Consider the following 23,283-nt stretch of genomic DNA (forward strand, 5'->3'; position numbering starts at 1 on the left):
AGTGAATTTATTCTTCAAAACATCAGATATGTAAACAATTGCAGCGTGGAAGGTGTTTATAACCCATTTAAAAAAACCGTTAGATTCACTTCAGCATTTAAATTTAATTTGCCAAAATATTTTCGTCACTTTGAGACTGCGATCTGTTCACTACAGCACAGAATTTTGTCAGTGAACAGGTCACGGTCTCAAAGTGATGAAAATATTTTGGCAAATTAAATTTAAATGCTGAAGTGAATCGAACGGTTTTTTTTGTGTTTCTTAAATGGCTTATAAACACCTTCCACGCTGCAATTGTTTTTGTTTCAGCACACGACCTCCGATCAGGTCATTAGATATGTAACTAACTAAAAAAAAAATCACATTTATATATATTTTTCTGTTGTTATTTTTAATTGTCACTGGATGTTTTAAAGTTTTAACTTTTACAGACTAACACATTCAATTAATCATCAAGAGCTTTTATGAAGAATTTCACAAGTAAAATACGGCTTAGCTGTGTTCGGTTCTTCCCCCGTTAGATTGTGCGATTGGTTAGCAAACCTTCATAATCATTTAGTAAAAGTTCAACTCTGTCTCTCTGCAACACAAAAAGAATTTTTAGTCAGTTTATAAACACCACAACAACATGAGCGGCTGGCTGGAACAGGTTTATCAAAGATTCTTAGGAACTGTGACAAATTCTAGAAAAAACTTCTAAGAATTAGAAGTTTTAGAAAACATGTCAACGGATTATAGGAAGAAAAACAATTTGTGGAAATTAAAAGTTGAGAGAAGTTATTGATTTGTGATAGGTTTCAATAAGTCAATGTTAACCATGGATTTGTATATGAAAGAGGCTTGAGCAAGTTTCTTTTTAAGAAAAGCAAAATCTTGTGTAATAGATCTTACAAAGTAGATGGAAACTGAAAGAAGCCTGTCATGCTTATACATACATGTACATGCTTGCATGTGTATATGTACATACATATGTATATACCTATCCATATGTAGTGTGTACATGCGTACAAACCCTTGTCTTGCGAAAGAGCATCACTGTCATACAAGCAATGTTGTTCGTTTGTATTCTTCCATAGAAAACCTGTCCCAAGACGGAGCCATATTTACCTTGAATAACAAAAGGTGATGATTGGCAACCAGAATGGTATCTGGTCATTGGGATTTTGCCTCACCAAATACCATGCATGGAAAAATGGGCATTAAACGATGATGATAGCAGTTGTTCCTGCATGCAAGTTCCTCTCAGCCCCCTCCAGTCCACTGACATTTATTCCACTTTGGTGCCAGTGACGTCACAGACATTGCAGTAATAATTTTAAGAACAGATATTGCAAGATATCTGTCCCAATCCATCACCCTGGACCAGCACCTGTTTCTTGTTAACCTCAAAGACAAAGATTACTTCTGTGGAATCGGTCCTCAGATCAGAGAGTCACAACAAATATTGCAAACAGATTGGATAAAAATTAAAAAAAACTTTTTTTTTACTTGTTTCAGTCATTTGACTGCGGCCATGCTGGAGCACCGCCTTTAGTCGAGCAGGTCTCTTTTGCCGAACCGCTAAGTGACAGGGACGTAAACACACCAGCATCGGTTGTCAAGCAATGCTAGGGGGACAGACACACACATATATATATATACATATATACGACAGGCTTCTTTCAGTTTCCGTCTACCAAATCCACTCAAAAGGTATTGGTCAGCCCGGGGCTATAGCGGAAGACACTTGCCCAAGATGCCGCGCAGTGGGACTGAACCCGGAACCATGTGGTTGGTTAGCAAGCTACTTACCACACAGCCACTCCGGCCAAAGTTTTGATTCTAAAATTCATTGTTGTCAAACATGAATTTGAATGAATTTATAGATTATTATTTGCCTGGTGCCTGGCCATGCTCAATAAAACTTGTAGCAGAAGTGTTAAGATTGATCCTTCTGGTGGTGTAAAGCAGTCATGGCACTACCATGCTGGGCCGCCCGTGCAGTGCCATTGTAAAAGCACCCAGCAAACACTCTGTAAAGTGGTTGGCATTAAGAAGGGCATCCAGCTGTAGAAACCATACCAAATCAGACTGGAATTTGGTGCAGCTTGCCAGCTCTGGTCAAGCCGTCCAACCCATGTCAGCATGGACAGATGTTAAAGGATGGTGATGATTTGAAATGGTTTAAAATTTGAGGGTCAAATGCTATTAAAAGAGAGACACTGCTTAACTTTGGTACTGGAATATGACAAAGCAAACATCAGCTGATAACTACCTGTGCAAGCCTCTTTAGTTCGTTTTTTTTTTTTAACATACATTTTTCCAATGCTAGTATGGGTTAGAGAGGGACTCGACTGAGGAGGTAATATTTGATAGTTGGATACTCTTATTTTGTTGCTAGCCCTTATCTGTTTTGCAAGGCATGGAGCAAATGGTCACCATGTGAACAAGGAATGCAAATACCTGAGGGTTTCACTCAGTCACAAGCAATGCCATGCGATGACAATGCTAAAAGTTAAAATATTAAAAAGAAAACGAAACAAAAAAAATAAATTCTTACATCGACTTTGCTCAGAAGATCTTTCATGTTTCCTTTGGTTTGCTTTGGAGGGACAAGGGCCTGTAGCCGGACAGCTTTCAGGGCACTTTTTTGACAGGCAATAAGGTGTTTAATTTCTTGTGTCTATAAAGAAAAATAAAACTGAATTCCCTTAGTAAAAGAATTTCCACTGAATGACTACCCTCTCTTTTCTCTCACTTGTTGGGGACACACACACACCTGTTTGTTGTAACAAAGATTGAGAGTTTTTAACCCTGGCTGGACTGTTTGTGACTGTCAGAAACAACCCAGCCTAAAGTAAAGTCCAAAGTAGACTGGCAACTTCTGATGTAATAAATGGATCCATCCGTTCCAACCGACTCACATTCTATATCAGATAATGTTTGCATTTGGTAAAAGACACTTGAAGATTCTTTACAACACTTACATCATCATTTAATGTCAAACCATCCAATCCATGCTGTCTTGGTTGAATGGTTTGACAGGATCCAGCAATCCTCAGGGTTGCATCAAGCTCTTATGTAAGCTGTGGCACAGTTTCCATGGCTGGATGCTCTTCCCAACAACAGCCACTTTACAGCAATGGACTGGGTGCTTTTTCTTATGCCACCGGCACCAGTGAGGTCAGAAGGTAACTTACCAGACAGGAAAAGGTTAAAAAACACCCTCCCTCAACATTAGGATATGGCCTGGGAGCTTAAAAAGCCAAGAGGAATTCAGAGCTGAATAAGCAGAACAAACAAGTACACGATGTCTAATGGAGTCTCTAGCAAACTTACAAGTTAGTGGAACTTAAAATACTCAAAATATAGCAGGAAAATCTTGAAACAAGACCCATCGACTGTTCTGTTGACCTGCCTCAAGTTGTAAATAAGACCTTGTTACAGAGTTGACATAACCCTTTCATTACCAACCTGGCTGAACCAGTTCTGGCTCTGTAGTACAAACGTCTTGTTTTCATAAGTTTTGAATTGAAATCTTCCACCAAACCTTAGTCAAAATTTATGTTCCTAACACTAGCTGAATGATAACTGTTATATTTAAAGTAATTGAAAGAAACACAGAGCATCTCAAAATAAATACAATAATGAAATGGTTAAGGTACATGCAGTGGGGCTATATTTCATATTTACATTTTTTTATCACATTATCTGAATTACATTCTATAATGTACCTGTTAGTACTTTTGGGTTGGTGTAATTTGTAATTCTGATATTCTGCATTTTTTTAAATATAATAAAATAGAAATGAAATAATGTTCAGTTCAAAATATTACCATTTCATTTCAAGGTTGTGTGTTACAGAAATTTCAACAACTACAAACAATTTTGACTATAAATAGCCATCTATGTTTCATACTAAATGTATATACACCATTGACAGGCCAGCTACTGAGTTATTTGTCCTGAGATAACATCTTTTTTATCTGTGTTAAAAACACAATAAATATCAGAGGGAGACAAAAATTTGTTGCAGCAGCCAGTAAGAGTGCCAGTTGCAGTTTGGCTCCTTTCAATGATGCAAACTCACAGATAATTCCTTTCCTCTGATATAGAAACATGTGAATAAATCATTTGCTAATGTTGTAAATAGCTGCCTGACTCAATAGAAATCCAATTTACATAACTGATGCAGTGTTAGATTAAAGTAGCCATCTCTGTATCACACGTAGATGGCGATACACAAAGGTTGTTGATTAGCAAGTGACTTGTGGTATTTTATTCTGAAATAACATCTCTCTTTGGCTTTTCTGTGTTTTGTAATACAATCCCAAAATAGCTGACCTGGAGAGTCAAGATTAATTCATAGATTTATAGAAATAATTCTCAAGAGGCAACCAACATGGTTCTGGGTGTTGGTGCCACAAAAATAGGTAAAATGGAACCATGCCAAAGCAGACACTGGAGCACAAAGCAGTCCTTAAATCCATCAGATCCCACCAAGCTGTCCAAGACTTGTCAACATGGAACATGGATGTTTAACAATGATGATGTGAGCGAGTGTCTCTGAGCTTCAAAACAATGCTAAGGATGAGGTATGACCTACTGACTCTATAGCTACCAGTCTGATGCCATACCAACTTGGCCAAATGGGAACCAGCATTAGAAAATCAACGGGAAATAACTACTGGCTTGTAATGGGGTGGGGTGGGGGGATGTTATTCATCTGGCTTTTATAGCTTCAAGGGGAACATGTCAAACTGAAGATTATTTAATGATGATTAATTTAATTTAATTACCTTCGCTGTTTGGAAACTAATCCGCATGACACGTAGTCGGCCTCTAGCTTCAGCTGCTCTACAAGAGAAAACGGTAAAAGAACAACGTCAGGTAAACGGAACAAGAAATTTCATAGTTTCTTCTTTCTTTTGCCCAGGTAAAAAGGCTGTGCCTTTGGCCCTTTGCAGGGCCTCTGACACTGCGTATCTGTGTGTGTCTTTGTGTTTACATCACCATCGCTACTTGAGAGCTGGTGATGGTTTGTTTACATCCTCGTAACTTAGCAGTTCAGCAAAAGGGTTTGATAGAATAAGTACTGGACTTTAAGACATAAGAACTGGGATCAATTTGTTTGACTAAACCCTTTGAGGAAGTCCTTTAGCACGGCTGCAGTCCAATGACTGAAACCAGTAAACATGATCTTAGAAAGATTTAAAGCCAATGCCACAACTGACCAAACACTTCTCCACTACACTGTGAAGAAATAACAGAAAGGTCAAGAGTCTCAGAGTAAATGCAAAAGTCGTTTCAGGTGTACCTCCATCTTTTACTTACCTGCAGAACGTATTTAGAGTTGGAAAAACACAACCAGCATGGAAAATGGCTGAGTGGATAGGGTATTGAGTGAACAGATAATACAGTTCTATATTTAAGAGATGAGGAATTATGTACAGTCGACGGATATTTGTCCATATCTTGTTTGCTGTTAACACAATGTTTCGGCTGATATACCCTCCAGCCTTCTTCAGGTGTCTAGGGGAAATTTTGAACCTGGGTTCTCATTCCTAGGGTATTTTTTGATATTTATTATTATTATTATTGTTCAGGTCACTGCCTGAAATATCCATCGAATGTAAATAATTGAGTTAACAGGTTATGGTTTAAGAGTTCAAACCCACTGCAGGCATTTCATTGGGTCTAAGTTTATCTAACGGTTGCTAACAAGTGGAAATATGAAACCTCAAGCTGATGGAGATTTGTCTCTCATCTGGTTAACCAAAGTTGGACACCATCCATTAAAATCCCTTTTGACCGAGACCTCTGGCATTATGGCGTGCTTGAGAGGAAGACCCATGAAACCAAGTAAAAGCAGTCGTGGCAGACACTGGTGTCATGTAAAAGCACCCATTCCACTCACAGAGTGGTTGGCAATAGGAAGAGCATCCAGCTGTAGAAACCCTGCCAAATCAGACTGGAGTCTGGTGCAGCTTGCCAGTGCTGGTCAAACCGTCCAACCCATGCCAGCATGGACAACAGACATTAAATGATGATGATCTGAGCTAAATAGACTTTTTCACTGAATAAGAGCAAAGCTTTACATTCATCATCTGTAGGAATAGACACCATATTGTATGGCGACATGCTGTGCTTGAGGAGACCTGTTGAGTCAAGCACATCAAAATCAAATGGAAATTGTAGTTGTGATTCCCATGCCGGTGGCACATAGAAGGCACCATCCGAATATGGCCGATTTTCGAAAAATTTTTGGGTAAAACTTTCGGTGAAAATTTTGCAAAAACTCACAAGGCCAGCGGTGCCAAAATCACAAAGTATGGAAGGCCAGCGGTGTCAAAATCGGTGAAAATTTTCTGTGAAAATTTTTTGGTGATAATTTTCGAAATATTTTTGGGTAAAGTTTTCGGTGAAAATTTTCGAAAAATTTTTGGGTAAAATTTTCGACAAAAATTTTCGAAATATTTTCGGTGAAAAATTTTTGGAAAAATTTTTGTGGAAAATTTTCGACAAAACTATTCAAAAAATTTTTGGCTAAAATTTTCGGTGAAAATTTTTGAGTAAAATTTTCGAAAAATTTTTGGGGAAAATTTTGGAAAAATTTTTCGACAAAATTTTCGAAATATTTTTGTGGAAAATTTTCAGTGAAAATTTTGGACATGATTTTTTAAAAAATTTTTGAGTAAAATTTTTGGGGAAAATTTGCGAAATATTTTTCGGGAAAATTTGAGAAAATTTTCGCTAAAAATTTTTGAAATATTTTTCGGGAAAATTTTCGGTGAAAATTTTCGGGGAAAATTTTCGTTGAAAATTTCCGTAAAAAATTTGGGGAAAATTTTCGGTGACTGGCTTCTGTGCTGGTGGCATGTAAAAAGCACCAAGTGATCATGGTCGTTGCCAGCCTCCTCTGGCCTCTGTGCCAGTGGCATGTAAAACGCACCCTTGCAGTGGTTGTTGTTAGGAAGGGCATCCAGCTGTAGAAACTCTGCCAGATCAGACTGGAGCCTAGTGCAGCCTCCTGGCTTCCCAGACCCCAGTCGAACCGTCCAACCCATGCTAGCATGGAAAATGCTAAGCGATGATGATGATGACCTTATAAGCAAGTAACCCATGAGGGGTTTGTGTCTAGACTGAGAAGAAGAGTGTGCTTCACCAACATAAACACTACAAACAAAGCAGTCGAACGCTGCCCGACTGCTTAGAATAAGGACTGCATCAGTGATAGGGAAACAGTTTGTGTTGTGGACAGAGCAGAGTCTGTTTTGAGTTGATATACAGAGTTAAACCCTCAGTCTGTCAGTTAAATACCCAAATACAGCTACAATATCCTGTAAACAAGGGCAGAATGGATAAATACTATATATAGAGTCACTTTCAGCTATGTTTTCACTATGCCTTATGAACACGGGTCTTCTACCAAAGCCTCCAGCTGACTGATACCTTGCGAGTGAAAATGGTAGCCAGGGAAACTATAAGGAGGAAGTCCATCACATACATATTTTGAGAAGTTATGGCCCAGTGGTCAGGGTGGTGCATTCATAGTCACAAGATCATGGTTTCAATTCCCAGAGCAGGTGGTGCATTGTCGTTGAATAAAACACAATCTCACACTGTTCTATAACCACTTTGATACCTGATGCACGGGACACTGTGCACCTGTACAGGCAATCATTGATTTGATGGGAGGAGTGAGCTAAGGTACAAGTAAAACATTTATTCACTCTTCTAAACAAATCATTTGTGCTAATTGCTCAGCTCGTCTCTCATTTATGTCAGGCAAGTCCACCATATATTCCTTTTCTTTTTACTTGTTTCAATCATTTGACTGCAACCATGCTGGAGCACCGCCTTTAGTCGAGCAATTGACCCCAGGATTTATTCTTTGTAAGCCTAGTACTTATTCTATTGGTCTCTTTTGCTGAACCGCTAAGTTTCGGGGACATAAACACACCAGCATCAGTTGTCAAGCAATGTTGGGGGGACAAACACACACATATATATACATATAGACAATGGGCTTCTTTCAGTTTCTGTCAACCAAATCCATTCACAAGGCATTGGTCGGCCCGAGGATATAGTAGAAGACACTTGCTGAAGGTGCCACGCAGTGGGACTGAACCTGGAACCATGTAGTTGATAAGCAAAAGATTATTTTTTTCAAAATCCCTGATTGAATTACAATATTTGAATTATAGGAAAAGAAAATCTTAAAAAAACAGAATGACATGAACCTTTTGGAAGAAATTTTCATATTATGCGTAAATGCTTCTCCTAATAAATTTTCCAAACTTGTTTTATGGGGCAATTCACAGAGAGGAAGTTGTGTTTAGTGGTGGCATATCTATAAATAGGTGAAAGTGCGTAGCCCAGAGGTTAGTTGCACTAAGCCATGAGATCACTGTTTCGATTCTCAGGCTGAGCAATGTGTTGTGTCCTTGAGCAAGATACTTTATTTCATGTTGCTCCAGTCCACTCGGTTGTAAACAGATAGCCTGGCAATGGACTTTCAATCAGGGGGGAACTTTGGACTGCTCACCAAGCCAAGGAGGTAGCATTAGTCGAGAGCTAAATAAATGATGCAAAGTGCATTGTGACCAGTGATGCATAACATTTCATAGTCTGGCTGATGATGTGATTGTGTGTGTGCATTTGTACCTTCTTGTTTGTGTTTTGGCAGTGTTTATAGTTGCCATTTTAAGTATTTTAGTTGGACATAAAGTATGGTGACAGCAAGGACATCCACCCATTAAATGAATTGTAACAAGCTTCGAGCAACTCCTGCTAACATGGAAAAAGCAAATACGTAAGAGAAACTGATGATAACGAAGATGGTGATGAAAGAATAAGAAGCACCTACTTCAGCTGGCCAATTAATTTCTCTGTCTTCATTCGTTCGTTTCTCATTTTTTCCTCATCTTCTGCCTGTCTGCAAAATACAAATATTTCAGATTCCAACTAAAAACACATTCAACAACCAACATATGTCATCAGATAATGAGACTGATGGCCTCTTAACTAAGCAGGGGACCCCGCAGCAGAAGTGTTAAAACCGATCCCTCGGGTGGTGTAAAGCACTCATGGTGGCACCACATAAAGGTACTCGTGGTGGTGCCACATAAAAACATCCAGCACGCTCTGTAAAGTGGTTGGCATAAAAGGAAGGGCATCCAACCATAGAGACGATGTCAAATCAGACTGGAACTTGGTGCAGCTTTCCAGCTTCCTAGGTCTGGTCAAACCAACCCATGCCAGCATGGATGATGGACGTTAAATGATGATGATGCTACAAACAGCAGCCAAATATCCCTCAAATCATACCACCCTACTGCCCAAACAGCAGAAACATCATCATTATTTAATATCCATGTTCCATGCTGCCATGGATTGGATGGCTTCACAGGATCCAATGGGTCCAAGGACTTCATCGGGGTCCAGTGTCTGCTTCGGCAAGGCTTCTACGGCTGGATGCCTTTTCTAATACACACACATTAGACAATGTAGTCCATTATGACTGAAGTAAATAACAAGATGGAGAAAGTTTAGAGAGCTGTTTTTTTCTGTTGATAACAAAAGTCTTCTGTGTCAGAGTGAAAGGCAGATTGTGCTGTGTTTGGGCCTGAACAGCCACACTGCCACACGGGGGTGAAACTTGGGCCATGAATGCAGAGCACCTGAGAAGAGTAGGAAGATAATAATTCTTTCTTTCTACAATAGGCACAAGGCCTGAAATGTTGCGGGAAGGGATTGAGTCGACTACATCGACCCCAGTGCTTGATTGATACTTCTTTAATCAACCCCGAAAGGATGAAATACAAAGTCAACATTATTACTACCAAAAAGCAAAAATGATAATAATGGTTTCAGATTTGGGCACAAAACCAGCAATTTCAGGGGAAGCGATAAAGCATGTGCTCTACATCTCACTCTCAGCCAAGAGGTCCTTGTCTTGTGGGCTGGTGTCACATAAAAAAAGGCACCTGTGCCAGTGCCACATTCTGTAAAGTGGTTGGGAATGGCATCCAGCTATAGAAACCATGCTAAAAGAAACAACTGGAGCCTGGTGTGGTTCTCCAGCCTTGCCAGCTCCTGTCAAACTCTCCAATTCATGCAAGCAGAGCAAATGGACATTGAATGAAGAAGATGAATAATTCTTTCTAATCATAGAAATTTGGAATCGTTCATCTAGGATCTGTTGTATTGACTGTGGAAAAATGAAAAGCAAAGTTGACATCAGCAGAACTTGAACTCAGGACAGAAATATAACAATAATAATCCTTTCTACTATAGGCACAAGGCCTGAAATTTGTGGGAGGGGACAAGTCGATTTCATTGACCCCAGTGCATACCAGGTACTTAATTTACATTTGACGGATATTTATCCTCGTTTGTTGTTAGTACATTGTTTCAGCTGATATACCCTCCAGCCTTCATCAGGTGTCTTGGGGAAATTTCTAACCTAGGTTCTCATTCCTAAGGAATTTTTCCATCTTATTATTATTATTATTATTCAGGTCACTGCCTTGAATCGAACTCGGAATCTTGGGGTTACCAGCCACTATGCCATATGCACGTAGGCATATGGTATATTGCAGGCTACTAACCCCAAGATTCCGAGTTTGATTCCAGGCAGTGACCTGAATAATAATAATAATAATAATAATAACAACAACAACAACAACATCGAAAAATACCTTAGGAATGAGAACCCAGGTTCGAAATTTCCCCAAGACACCTGATGAAGGCTGAAGGGTAAATCAACCGAAACGTGTTATCAACAACCAAGATGAGGACGAATATCTGTCAAATGTAAATAATGTACGTAATTCTTCATCTCTTAAACATAGAACTGTGGTACTTAATTTATCGACCCCAAAAAGATTAAAGGCAAAGTTGACCTCAGCAAGATTTAACCCTTTTGTCACCGTATTTATTTTGAGATGCTCTGCGTTTCTTTCAATTAATTTTAAGTGTAACAAAGCATTTAGTAAAATAACTTAGTTTAAGGTTTGGTGGAAGATTTTAATTCAAACCTTATGAAAACAAGTCATTTGTACTACAGAGTCAGAGGCAGTTTCAGCTGGGTTGGTATCAAAAGGGTTAAACTCAGAACATAAACAGATGTAACTAAGTGCAACAAGGCATTTGATCATTGCTCTAACGATTCTGTTACCAACTTCCCTCTGCTCTTAATAAGCAAGATTTCTTACATTGGTATAAGGTTGCAAATAGCCCTCAGCATGTAAATGATACTTATCAAGTGTAAAAAGACAGGAGGTGAATTGAACCCCAGAAGAAATTGGACTCAAAACTATTACCAAATGCTACAGAACCATTTGTCCAATGCTGCCAACCTTGCCTTTCAATAACAACATTTAAAGGTTCTGAAAGTAACAAGAGAAAAAAGTTTAATAAACAATAACAAAATACATACTGTATTGCAATGCTTCTGAGTTGTGATTCAAATCTGCTCCGAGATAAAGAGCTTTTGCTCAAAGAGGATGGATGAGGCATTTCCAAATGAGTTCACCTGAGAATAAAACATTATACATATGTAGTGATGCTACTGTGTAAGGTTCAGCGCGCATGCGCAGAATGGGACTACTTCCGGGTGGCCACCGGAAGTCTTCCCCATGCGCATATGCGGGAAACTGACCCCTAAGGCACAGTCCACTCATTCACTCTCTCTGGCGCTTTCATAATGAGTCCCCACCCTGACGCCACATACGCGTCAGTAAAGGCCGAAATCCTCCGCCGCAACACGCGGTCGGAGGAGAGTCAATTTAATGAACTAATGGCCGACGAACAGTTGGGGGACAGGACTCCATCCCAGTTCCTGCGCCACCTAAGGGAGCTAAGCGGGAATGCAGCAGATGTGCCACTCTTGCGGAAGATATTCTTCTCCAGGTTGCCTGCCCACGTGCAGACAATGTTGGCGACGGCACTGGAGTCTGTGTCAGTAGACCAGATTGCCACGATGGCCAATAAAATATTAGAATTTTCGGGACCATCTCCATCGTGCGATTGGGCGCCGACCTTGCAGTCGTAGTCGCAGTGGCTCTGTTTCCCGTAGTCAGAGTGACTCTGTTTCTCGTTCCGGCTGGTGCTGGTACCATTCAAAGTATGCCGAAAAGGCAGAACAGTGTACCCAGCCGTGCACTTTCCAGCCCTTGGGAAACTAAATCCGGAGGAGGTGAGCACGTCACCTTCTTCCTTCTCGTTTCCCAAAAATCGTGTGTTCTTTGTAAAAGATCTGGTGTCGAAGAAATTTTTCATGGTGGACACCGGCTCTTGTTGCAGCATTTGGCCCTTTCGTCTGACTGCAGACAAGCCCAAGCGCTCTTCAATTGTCTTGCATGCCATTGACTCGTCTCCCTTCACCACCTTCGGTCAGATTTCGCTGCGCCTCGACATCAACCTTCGTCGAGATTTTCAATGGGTTTTCGTCATCGCTGACATCCCGCATCCTATTCTCGGCGCTGATTTCTTGGATAGGTTTAATCTATTGGTGGATGTCAGGCGTTGGAGGCTTCTTGATAGCACGACGTCGCTCTCTACGCCGACTGGGAGTTCCACCAATGCGGTCCTTAGCCTGACATTCTTTGTTGCCACCTATGGAGACGCTTTTCACTCTCTTTTGGCCTCATTTCCGGAGCTAGTGGACATTGCCTTTCAACCGGAAAAGCCTACCCACTCGACCCTTCATTTTATCACCACCACTGGGCCACCTGTATTTTCGCGCCCACGGCGCCTTGCGCCTGACCGACTAAATACGGCTAGGGCCGAGTTTGAGCACATGCTTCAACTTGGCCTTATACGCCCCTCCACCAGCCCATGGGCGTCTCCCCTTCATTTGGCGCGAAAGGGCGAGTCTGATTTTCACCCCATAGGAGACTATCGACGCCTCAATGCCGTAACAATAGCCGACAGGTATCCAATCAGAAATCTACAGGACTTTCTCCATGGTTGCACCATTTTTTCGAAGGTCGACCTTATACGTGCGTACCATCAAATACCGGTTAACCCAGCCGACGTTCTGAAAACTGAGATCACTACCCCTTTTGGGTGTTTTGAGTTTTTGTATATGAGTTTCGGTTTGTGGAATGCTACCAGCACTTTCCAGCGTTTCATTGATGAGGTTGTCCGCGGTCTTGATTTTGTGTTTGCCTATGTCGATGATATACTCATTGCGAGCGACACATGTGAAAATCATCTCCAGCACCTTTCTCAGCTTTTTCAGCGTCTTCGCGCTTATAGTATACGCATAAATCCCGACAATTGTGTTTTCGGACGCTCTTCTCTAGATTTTCTAGGCCATCATATTGATTCGAGTGGAATCAGCCCTCTGTCATCAAAGGTCGATGCCATTCAACGCATCGCACCTCCCACTTCCTTGCACCAGCTCAGGCATTATCTAGGGATGATCAATTTCTACAGACGTTTTATTCCCGGTTGTGCAGATAAGCTACTTCCTCTCACCAGGCTATTAAAGGACACTCCTAGAAAGGACGGTCAAGTCACCCTCTCTGTTGAGGCACTGACAGCCTTTGAGTCCATTAAGAAGGAGCTGGCTTCTGTTTCTTTGCTTGCACATCCGGTTCCTGGTGCTTCTCTCTTTTTGACTGTAGACGCATCGGACACTGCGATTGGCGCTGTGTTACAACACACAATGGATGATCATACTCGACCTCTGGCTTTCTTTTCCCGCCAACTGCAACCAGCTGAACGACGATACAGCACCTTTGACCGTGAGCTCCTAGCGATCTATCTATCGGTTCGTCATTTCCAGCATCAACTTGAAGGGCGAGATTTTGTGATCTATACGGATCACAAGCCCCTTACATTTGCCCTGTGTTCAAAAACGGACAAACTCTCGCCTCATGCTTTCCGGCACCTGGATTTTATCTCTCAATTCACTAGTAACATTCGACACATACCTGGAAAAGAGAACATTCCTGCTGACGCTCTCTCTTGCCTTCCAGTCTGTGCCCTTTCGTCTCCTGCTGCTATCGACTTAACTGCCATCTTGCACGAGCAGCCACCTTTGGCGTCGTTAGACTTAACTTCTCCCAAGTTCTCCTGTTGCCAGTTTTCCTACCTTCCGCTTCCGTCAGCCGAAGGCACCATTCTCTGTGATACTTCCACTGTTTCTCCCAGGCCACTCGTGCCTGAGAATCATCAATGCTCAGTGTTTGAAGCACTGCACTCCTTATCACATCTTGGCATCGCTGCCACCCTTAAGCTGATCACTGCTCGGTTTTTCTGGCCGAATATACGTCACACTATTACTTCTTGGACACGCACCTGCTCCAAGTGTCAACGGTCCAAGATTCAACGGCACGTTCATGCCCCGCTTGGACATTTTCCCCCTACGGAGGCCCGTTTTCGCCATGTCCACATCGATCTGGTTGGACCATGGCCTATGAGTCGTGGGTTTTCTTATCTGTTAACTTGTGTCAATCGTTTCTCCCGCTGGCCAGAAGCCATTCTGATAGCAGACATTTCTGCTGAGACTGTTGTGCGAGCCTTCGTTTCAAACTGGATTTCCCGTTTCGGAGTCCCATCCAGATTGACTACTGATCGTGGACGTCAGTTTGAAGCTTCGCTATTTCGCGAATTGTCACGCATTTTAGGTGTGCATCATATCCACACTACCAGCTATCATCCAGCGTCTAATGGATTAGTTGAACGGTTCCATAGACAGCTCAAGGCCGCTCTTCGTGCCTCTTCAAATCCACAGTCCTGGATTGAATTTCTGCCAATTGTGCTTCTCGGTTGTCACACTGCTGTCAAGGCAGACCTGGGGTTTTCTTCTGCAGAGCTACTGTATGGTACCACACTGGCATTGTCTGGTACGATGTTGGTGCCAGACACTGCCCAGCCCCATGATCCGGCGACCTATGTCGCCAGACTGCGTTCATATTTCTCAAATCTTCCACCCATGGTTCCCAGGAAACAATCTCCACCATCCCATCTCCCACCGGATATGGACACTTGGTCGCATGTTTTTGTTCGGGACGACTCTGTCAAGGGACCACTTGTTTCTCCCTATAAAGGACCTTTCTGTGTGCTTTCTCGCACACCTAAGGTTTTCACCATTGAAATAAATGGTCATTCGGAGACCGTTTCCGTGGACCGACTGAAGAAAGCATACTTTGAGACGTCTTCATCTTTTGATGACAACCTTGCCACACCCACCTATGCACCTTTAACAACACCTTCACCTGCACAGACACCTTTGCCTTCACCGTCAACGGGTGCCCCGAGCACACCGTATGTTACAAGATCGGGCAGAACAGTGCATTGGCCCAAGAAACTCTCAAAGACAATTTATATTTAACTTTCTTTCAAATTTCTGTTGGGATCGGCAAGCCATCTGTTTTTCTGCAGCACCACTACAAATTTTCTTGTTTTCGTATTCCGCACTCGAGGGGGAGCCATGTAGTGACGCTACTGTGTAAGGTTCAGCGCACATGCGCAGAATGGGACTACTTCCGGGTGGCCACCGGAAGTCTTCCCCATGCGCATGTGCGGGAAACTGATCCCTAAGGCACAGTCCACTCATTCACTCTCTCTGGCGCTTTCAGCCCTCGTGAACAGACATGCATTTGGTAGTCTGAGAACTCTACACCGGCTTAGCAACAGACCACATCGAATCACTTCAATCAACCAACAAGAAGCAGTACAAAGATTCGGCTGTCGTTTCCCCTCAGAAAATACGCACACCATCACGAGTAATAAACAACAATTTGCTGTCTTTCCCAGATAACCTGACTTTGTCTGTTATATCTAACTAAATTGAATGTGACGGGATCGGATCGGACACCCCTTCAGTGATACCGATTCCAGATCCTGTTACACATACATTTTATATATGTGTGTGTATGAAATAAGTCTTTTGAAATGCTGGAGCCTAAAGCATATAAGTTACAAAGAATAACATGAAAATATTAGATAGAATAGCCCAACTAATTAGGGACGGAGTCAGTCTAGGTGAGATGCAGTTTGGTTTTGTGCCAGGCAGAAGCACCACTGATGCTATACTTCTGGTAAGCTAACTGCAGGAAAAATATTTAGCCAAAGATAAACCTTTGTACTTGGCTTTTGTTGACATGGAGAAAGCCTTTGACAGGGTTCCCCGATTCCTTATCTGGTGGTCAATGCAGAAACTGGGGATAGATGAGTGGTTGGTAAGAACTGTACAAGCCCTGTACAGGGATGCTGTCAGTAAGGTGAGGGTTGGCAACGAGTATAGTGGAGAATTCCAAGCAGAAGTTCACCAAGGATCAGCCCTCAGACCCCTCTTATTCATCATAGTCCTCCAGGCAATAACAGAGGAATTCAAGACAGGTTGCCCCTGGGAGCTCCTCTATGCTGATGACCTTGCTCTAATAGCTGAGTCACTGCCAGAACTAGTGACAAAGTTTAGGCTGTGGAAGCAAGATCTAGAATTGAAGGGCCTCAGGGTTAACGAAGCAAAAACCAAAGTCTTAGAAAGTAGGAAGGCTAACAAATCACAATCCCCTTGAGGTAGATGGCCCTGCTCAATCTGTAGAAAAGGCATGGGTAGAAACTCCATATGATGTACCCAGTGTAAACTACGGACACATAAAAGGTGCAGCAATATGAAAGGAAGGTTGACTGGGAAGATAGTTTTTGTGTGTGGCAGATGCACTGGGACAATAAACACTGAAGATGTACACAAAACTGATTCCATCACATGTCGGGGTGGGAGACTAGAAGTAGTTAATAGGTTCTGCTACCTAGGTGACCAAGTCTGTAGTGGGGGTGATTGCTCCAAGAGTGTAGCAGCTATTATAAGAATAGCCTGGGCAAAGTTCAGGAGCTCCTACCTCTGCTGGCAACTAAGGGCCTCTCACTCAGGGTGAAAGGTAGACTGTATGATGTATGTGTGTGAACTGCCATGCTACACGGCAGTGTAACATGGGCCATGACTGCTGAGGGCATGCGTAAGCTTGAAAGAAATGAAGCTAGTATGATCTGCTGGATGTGTAATGTCAGTGTGCATACACAACAGAGTGTAAGTGCCCTGAGAGAAAAGTTGGGCATAAGAAGCATCATATGTGGTGTGCAAGAGAGGTGACTGCACTGGTATGGTCATGTATTATGTATGGATGAGGACAGCTGTGTGAGGAAGTGCCACTCCCTAACTGTGGAAGAGGTAGACCCAGGAAAACAAGGGATGAGGTAGTAAAGCAATGACATCAGATTGAGACCTTTGGAGATATGCTGTGATTGAGAAGACCTGGCAACTAAAGTGAGATTGCTGCTATGCATGTCCAGCCCATTTAAGAATACCCCTGATGCATTGGACAATATGATATGCTTGAGAAGAGCTGTTGAGCCAAGTAAAAACCAGTATCGGAGCAGTGACAAGTGCCCCCTGACTAGCTCCCATGCTAGTGGCACACAAAAAGCAACACCCAAACATGGCTGATGCCAGTACCCCTTGACTGGCTCCTATGCTGGTGGCACGTTACAAGTACCATCCAAATGTGACAGATGCCAGTACCCCCTAGCTGGTTCCTGTGCCAGTGGCACGTAAAAAGTACCATCTGAACATGGCTGATGCCAGTACCCCTTAACTGGCTCCCGTGCCGGTGGCACATAAAAAGCTCTATCCGAATGTGATAGATGCCAGGCTTGCTTGACTGGCTCCTGTGCTGGTGGCACATAAAAAGCACCCCCTACACTCTCAGAGTGGTTGGCATTAGGAAGGGCATCCAGCTGTAGAAACTTTGCCAGGGCAGATTGGAGCCTGGTGCAGCCGTTGGCTCACCAGACCTCAGTCAAACTGTCCAACCCATGCCAGCATGGAAAGCAGACGTTAAACAATGATGATGATGATATATATATATATATTTTTTTTTTTAAGGTACATGGCTCAATGGTTAGGGCATCAGGCACACAATGATGAGATTGTGAGTGATTCCTGGATTTGGCTGTGTATTGTTCTTGAGCAAGACACTTTATTTCATGTTGCTCCAGTTCACTCAGCTGCAGAAAAAGCCCAACTATTGGTACCTCTCCATTGATTGCTGCTTGGTCTGACAATCATAATGATGAAGACAAGTTTCATCTATGGTGAATTAAAGAGCCATAAAACCAGCCTCTCCCACTGCAAACCAGTCCAAAATCTCCTTGATGTTGTCAGTCTGATGTGCTTCTGATCTGCATTCAAGCATTTTGACACCCATTTTCACGAAAGTTTTCTCATATCCAGAATGTTGTGAATGATATGGCCAACTCCTTTGCAGGAAATCCCCAGAGTTCCAATCATGGCTTTAGCTGAGACTCTGGCAGTCCTCAAAAATCATGAGATGTACAGTGTCGGCTTTGTACTCTGTGGTTGCAGAAGCTGGCTGCCCTCCTGACCAGGGTTCATCTGTGACCTCAAAATGACCAGTCTGAAACCTTGACACCCAGATTTCCATTGTGGGTAGCCATTCTTCAAAACTTTCTTCATCTCACCATGGATTTCCACCACTTCTCAGCCTTGCAAAAAAAAGGAACATGACCGGACATGCTTCAGTTTTACCAAAATAAACTGTAGAAGCTGCTACCATGCATTAAATCGACAAAAAAGAGAAAGCTATATTGTATACCATAAAGATTTTTTGCAGGCCCTCTCCTAAATATTTGTCCTACCTCCCTGTAAAGGTAACAGCTCTACCCTTAAAACCAAGAACATCTCATCACCCCCTTGTATAGATAGATAAAACGGATAAATAATTGAAAGTTTATTGAAGTCACTTAACTTTTAGGTTGTACTTAACAAAATAATGGAGATGTTCTTGCATAGCAAGTGATTTGATCCGAGATCGTGTGCTGAAACAAAAACAATTGCAGTGTGGAAGGTGTTTGTAAGTCATTTAAGAAACACAGAAAAGCCGTTCAATTCACTTCAACATTTAAGTTTAATTTATCAAAATATTTTCGTCGCTATAAGACCGCGACCTGTTCACTGATGCAGCACGGATTTTTGTCAGTGAACAGGTTGCAGTTATAGCGACGAAAATATTTTGACAAATTAAACTTAAATGTTGAAGTGAATCGAACGGCTTTTGTGTGTTTCTTAAATGGCTTACAAACACCTTCCACGCTGCAATTGTTAACAAAATAACTTGTGCCTCAAATAATTTAACATATACATATCTTTATAACCCACAAGGGGCTAAACACAGAGAGGACAAACAGGGACAGACAAATGGATTAAATTGATTACATCAACCCCGGTGCGTAACTGGTACTTAATTTATCGACCCCAAAAGGATGAAAAGTAAAGTCGACCTCAGTGGAATTTGAACTCAGAACGTAACAGCAGACGAAATATGGCTACGCATTTCGCCCGGCGTGCTAACGTTTCTGCCAGCTCGCCACCCTTTGCCTCAAATAATTTAACATATAGGCACAGACAGGACTGTGTGGTTTAAAAGTCCACTTTGCAACCATGACAGCAACACTCATTTACAACCATGATGAAATATCACGGTAAAGAGATAGTAACACACAGGCACTTCATCATTATCATCATCATTTAACGTCCATTGTCCATGCTGGCATGGTTTGGACGGTTTGACCAGAGCTGGCAAGCTAACAACGGCACCAAACTCCAATCTTACTCAGCATGGTCTCCACCACTTGGTGCACTTCCTAATGCCAAACATGTTACAGAGTGCTCTTACATGGCAAGGGTGCTCTTTATGTGGCCCCGGCACCCATGAGCCCACAAGATTCAGATCACTCAGCTGAAGAGGGATTTAGGGGACATGCCCTCCTGTAAGGACAGCCATGGTTTTACTTAGCTTGATATGTCTTCTCAAGCACAGCAAACCACCAACACTCTCAGTCCCTTTTCATTCTCTCTGTGAAGCCCAATGTCGGGAGATCCCTTAACACCATTCTGTCCTTTATATATAAATAGAAATAATTAAGATTCAGTTGAATTAGGCAATTAAGTTGAAGCAGAAAGTCAGTCAGTCTGGTATTACCTGCACGCTTATTTTAATATATATATATATATATATATATATATATATAAATAAAGGAATACAAAAAATGGGACAAGAATGCAAAACATCCAGACAGCTAGGTGATAAAAAAAAAGGGACAAGAAAATACAAGGATGGGTCATTCATAGTTTCTTTCTTCAGTTGAGTTCCAGATTATCTTTGCAAATTTCAGCTGGTTATATACTTGAGATTGCTCCAGTCTGGCCAGCTCCAAGGAAAAACTAAGCTAAGAGCACTAGATTCCTTGGAAAAAAAGCAGCAAATGTATACGAAAACAATATATATATATATGATGTACTTCTTTCAGTTGCTGTCTATCAAATCCACTCAAGGCTTTGGTCGACCCACAGCTATGATAGAAGACACTTGCTCAAGGTGCCACACAGTGGGACTGAACTCAAAGCCACATGGCTGGAATGCTAACTTCTTGCCACATGGCTATGCCTGTGCCTGTATATGGTGCGCGTGTGCATGCATGCATGGATATATGTCTGTGTGTTTGTATCCCCTCGTCTTGACATCTAGTGGTAGTTGTAAAAAAGCGAATGCACTGTCATATAAGCAGTGTCCTTCCTTTACAATCTTCTGGAAAAACATATCTGTCCATGGGAAACTATTACTTCACTTTGAAGCAACAGAAAATTGGCGACAATAAGGGCATTAGTCAGAGAAGATCTACAACAAATTCTGTCTGAGCTATGCAAGTATAGAAAAGTGGATGTTAAAACAATGATGAATTTGGAGAATTGTGTGATTGGGTTAATTTCTAAAGAACTCAAAATCCTACCAAGACGAATGAAATTGTAACAGAAGACACGAGTCAATTATGGAACTAAAGAGATACCTCTGCCCTTAAAGGCCCTTTAAAGTTTTGAGGTGGAAAAGAATTTTGAGATTTCAGGAGATATGTATGAACTTCTTACCGTAACAATATTTTGGGGGGAGGGGATGGGTACTGTCCCCCCCCCCACCAGCAATCTTACTAGAAAAGAGAAGAGAAAAAAAGGAAATAATGCGTCTTAAGTTGAAACATTGACTTTTGACAATTCTTGTTTCAACCGAGGGTATTACTAACACCCAGCAGAGGAGATTTTGATGAAAACAGAAACTGTAACCGAAACATTAAGAGTCTAAGTGACACGTGTCTACGCAAAGTGTGGCCGGACAACATGGAGAGAGAGAGAGATGACTTGTTTTTTTGTTTCCTTTACAAAAGTGAACAGCTAAAAATGCAGTGAACCAATGTGAAAGAGCGTCTATGTGGTCGTTTGCTTTAAATAAATAAACAGCAATGCTCTCTTAACCCTCTACTTGTCCGAAACAATTTCATAAGTTTGTCGTAAAGGTCCATGCTTGTTTTCAGACTTCTGGTCAGCTCCTGTTTCATGTCCACAGAAATATGAAGCTTTCCTCTCAGAAGTCCCGAGTTACTCCGTAGTTGAGAGAAAAAAATGGGAATGTGTATCAAGAATGATACATGGACAACGGGGAAAGATATATCCTGTGTGTCAGGAGACACGAGAGGCAAAGGTTTAAGCACACCCTACCGCCTTAAAAGGAAAAAAATGGACATGTTGGATTAAATAGCTCGAGGTATACTTATGTCCGAATAAAAAACGGAATACCAAGTGGATAACAATGGGACTGAACAACAACCAGTTCGGCCAGAGAGGAAAATTTATTAAAAATAATATTCAGTAACGCAGGAGTGGCTGTGTGGTAAGTAGCTTGCTAACCAACCACATGTTCCGGGTTCAGTCCCACTGCGTGGCATCTTCGGCAAATGTCTTCTGCTATAGCTCCGGGCTGACCAATGCCTTGTGAGTGGATTTGGTAGACGGAAACTGAAAGAAGCCTGTCGTATATATATATATATAGTGTGTTTGCTTGACAACCGATGCTGGTGTGTTTACGCCCCCGTCACTTAGCGGTTCGGCAAAATAGACCGATAGAATAAGTACTGGGCTTACAAAGAATAAGTCCCGGGGTCGATTTGCTCGACTAAAGGCGGTGCCCCAGCATGGCCGCAGTCAAATGACTGAAACAAGTAAAAGAGTAAAATGCGATAATATTTTATGCTTTGCATTAAAAGGATTATATTCGAAATAATTGACGGAGTTTTTATGAAAGAGACAGTTTAAAGACAACTTTCCAACCTCAGTAGTCACATAATAAATAAAATAAAACTGGAATTAGTCTGAAGTGTTTTATATGTTAGAATTCACTCCAAGAAACATGTCTCAAAGTCAGCTTTCTTGTTTATTTGTTTCTGCCTCTGTTGCTGTCTCTCTTCCAGTCTTGGGGACTCTGAATATAAAAGCCATAAGCGCTGTCTTTTTTCTGTTACTAAATGGTGAAAACAATAGCCAAAGTCCGTCATTGTAATGTTTTTAACCCCAGTGTTACATAAAAAAGAAAAATAATAATAATTCCATACTTTTAAATTGAATTACCTTCAAATGCTTCGCTTTAAGCAAACAGAACCGCGACATGCATAATGAATGAGCGTTACTTAGTAACGAAGCCGGTGAATAATGTAAACAATTAACTGTTTAAACATTTCCGCTAACACCGAGGCATCGCTGTGTAACGAACAAGTCTTGATTCTTCCCGTCTTCCACAGAAACGTTTTCTTTCCACGTTAATTTGTTTGAGTTTACCAAAAATTTCTCTACTTAGAACTATTCAAGTTTTGTTGGTTTTTTTCCAAGTCGCTCACTACTGGTGCACCTGAGCACTGTATACAATAATTTCATTATTATTATAACTGAACTGACATGTGCAAACTATTGGTTTCAAATTTTGGTACAGGGTCTGCTTGTTTTGTTACTTTTTGGTCATCTCCCCCAACTAAAATATTGTTTAACCGTCAATTTAAAAAAAGAAAGATTAATAAACATGGAAAGTGAGAAAATTAAACGTTGAATCTGATGATATTTTTTATAATAAATCATACAAATCTGAAAAAGTTAATAAACATGAAAACTGAAAAAAATTAAACATCTTACTGAATCTAATAACATTTTTATAACAAATCATTCCATTCCTATTAAGAAGGCCAAAAGTCAACATTGTGTTGAAGTATTGAATCAAAAGGATTAAACTCTTTTAATCCAATCTCTTGTCGCCACTCGATTTTTTAGTGGGGAGATAACCCAGTTTTTAATGGGGGTGAGATAAACAAAAAGTACCTTTATTTTGTCGACCCTGAAAGAATGAAAAGCAAAGTAGACCTTGGTGGAATTTGAATTCAGGAAGTCAA

The 23,283-nt window shown here is 41.4% G+C and overlaps 1 protein-coding gene across 1 annotated transcript; it reads right to left on the bottom strand.

The window, feature by feature from the left end:
- Positions 1–380: 380 nt before the first annotated feature.
- Positions 381–22,535, bottom strand: LOC115211139. The gene is made up of 7 exons (XM_036502333.1): positions 22,475–22,535; positions 11,423–11,518; positions 8,849–8,917; positions 4,779–4,836; positions 2,540–2,662; positions 483–580; positions 381–411 (listed from the first exon to the last, which is right to left on the bottom strand). Exons 2-6 carry the CDS (start codon positions 11,500–11,502, stop codon positions 518–520), a joined length of 393 nt encoding a protein of 130 aa, XP_036358226.1. The 5' UTR covers positions 11,503–11,518; positions 22,475–22,535; the 3' UTR covers positions 381–411; positions 483–517.
- Positions 22,536–23,283: the final 748 nt, after the last annotated feature.

This window comes from Octopus sinensis, linkage group LG4, assembly GCF_006345805.1.
Source record: "Octopus sinensis linkage group LG4, ASM634580v1, whole genome shotgun sequence".
Taxonomy (NCBI): Eukaryota; Metazoa; Mollusca; class Cephalopoda; order Octopoda; family Octopodidae; genus Octopus; species Octopus sinensis.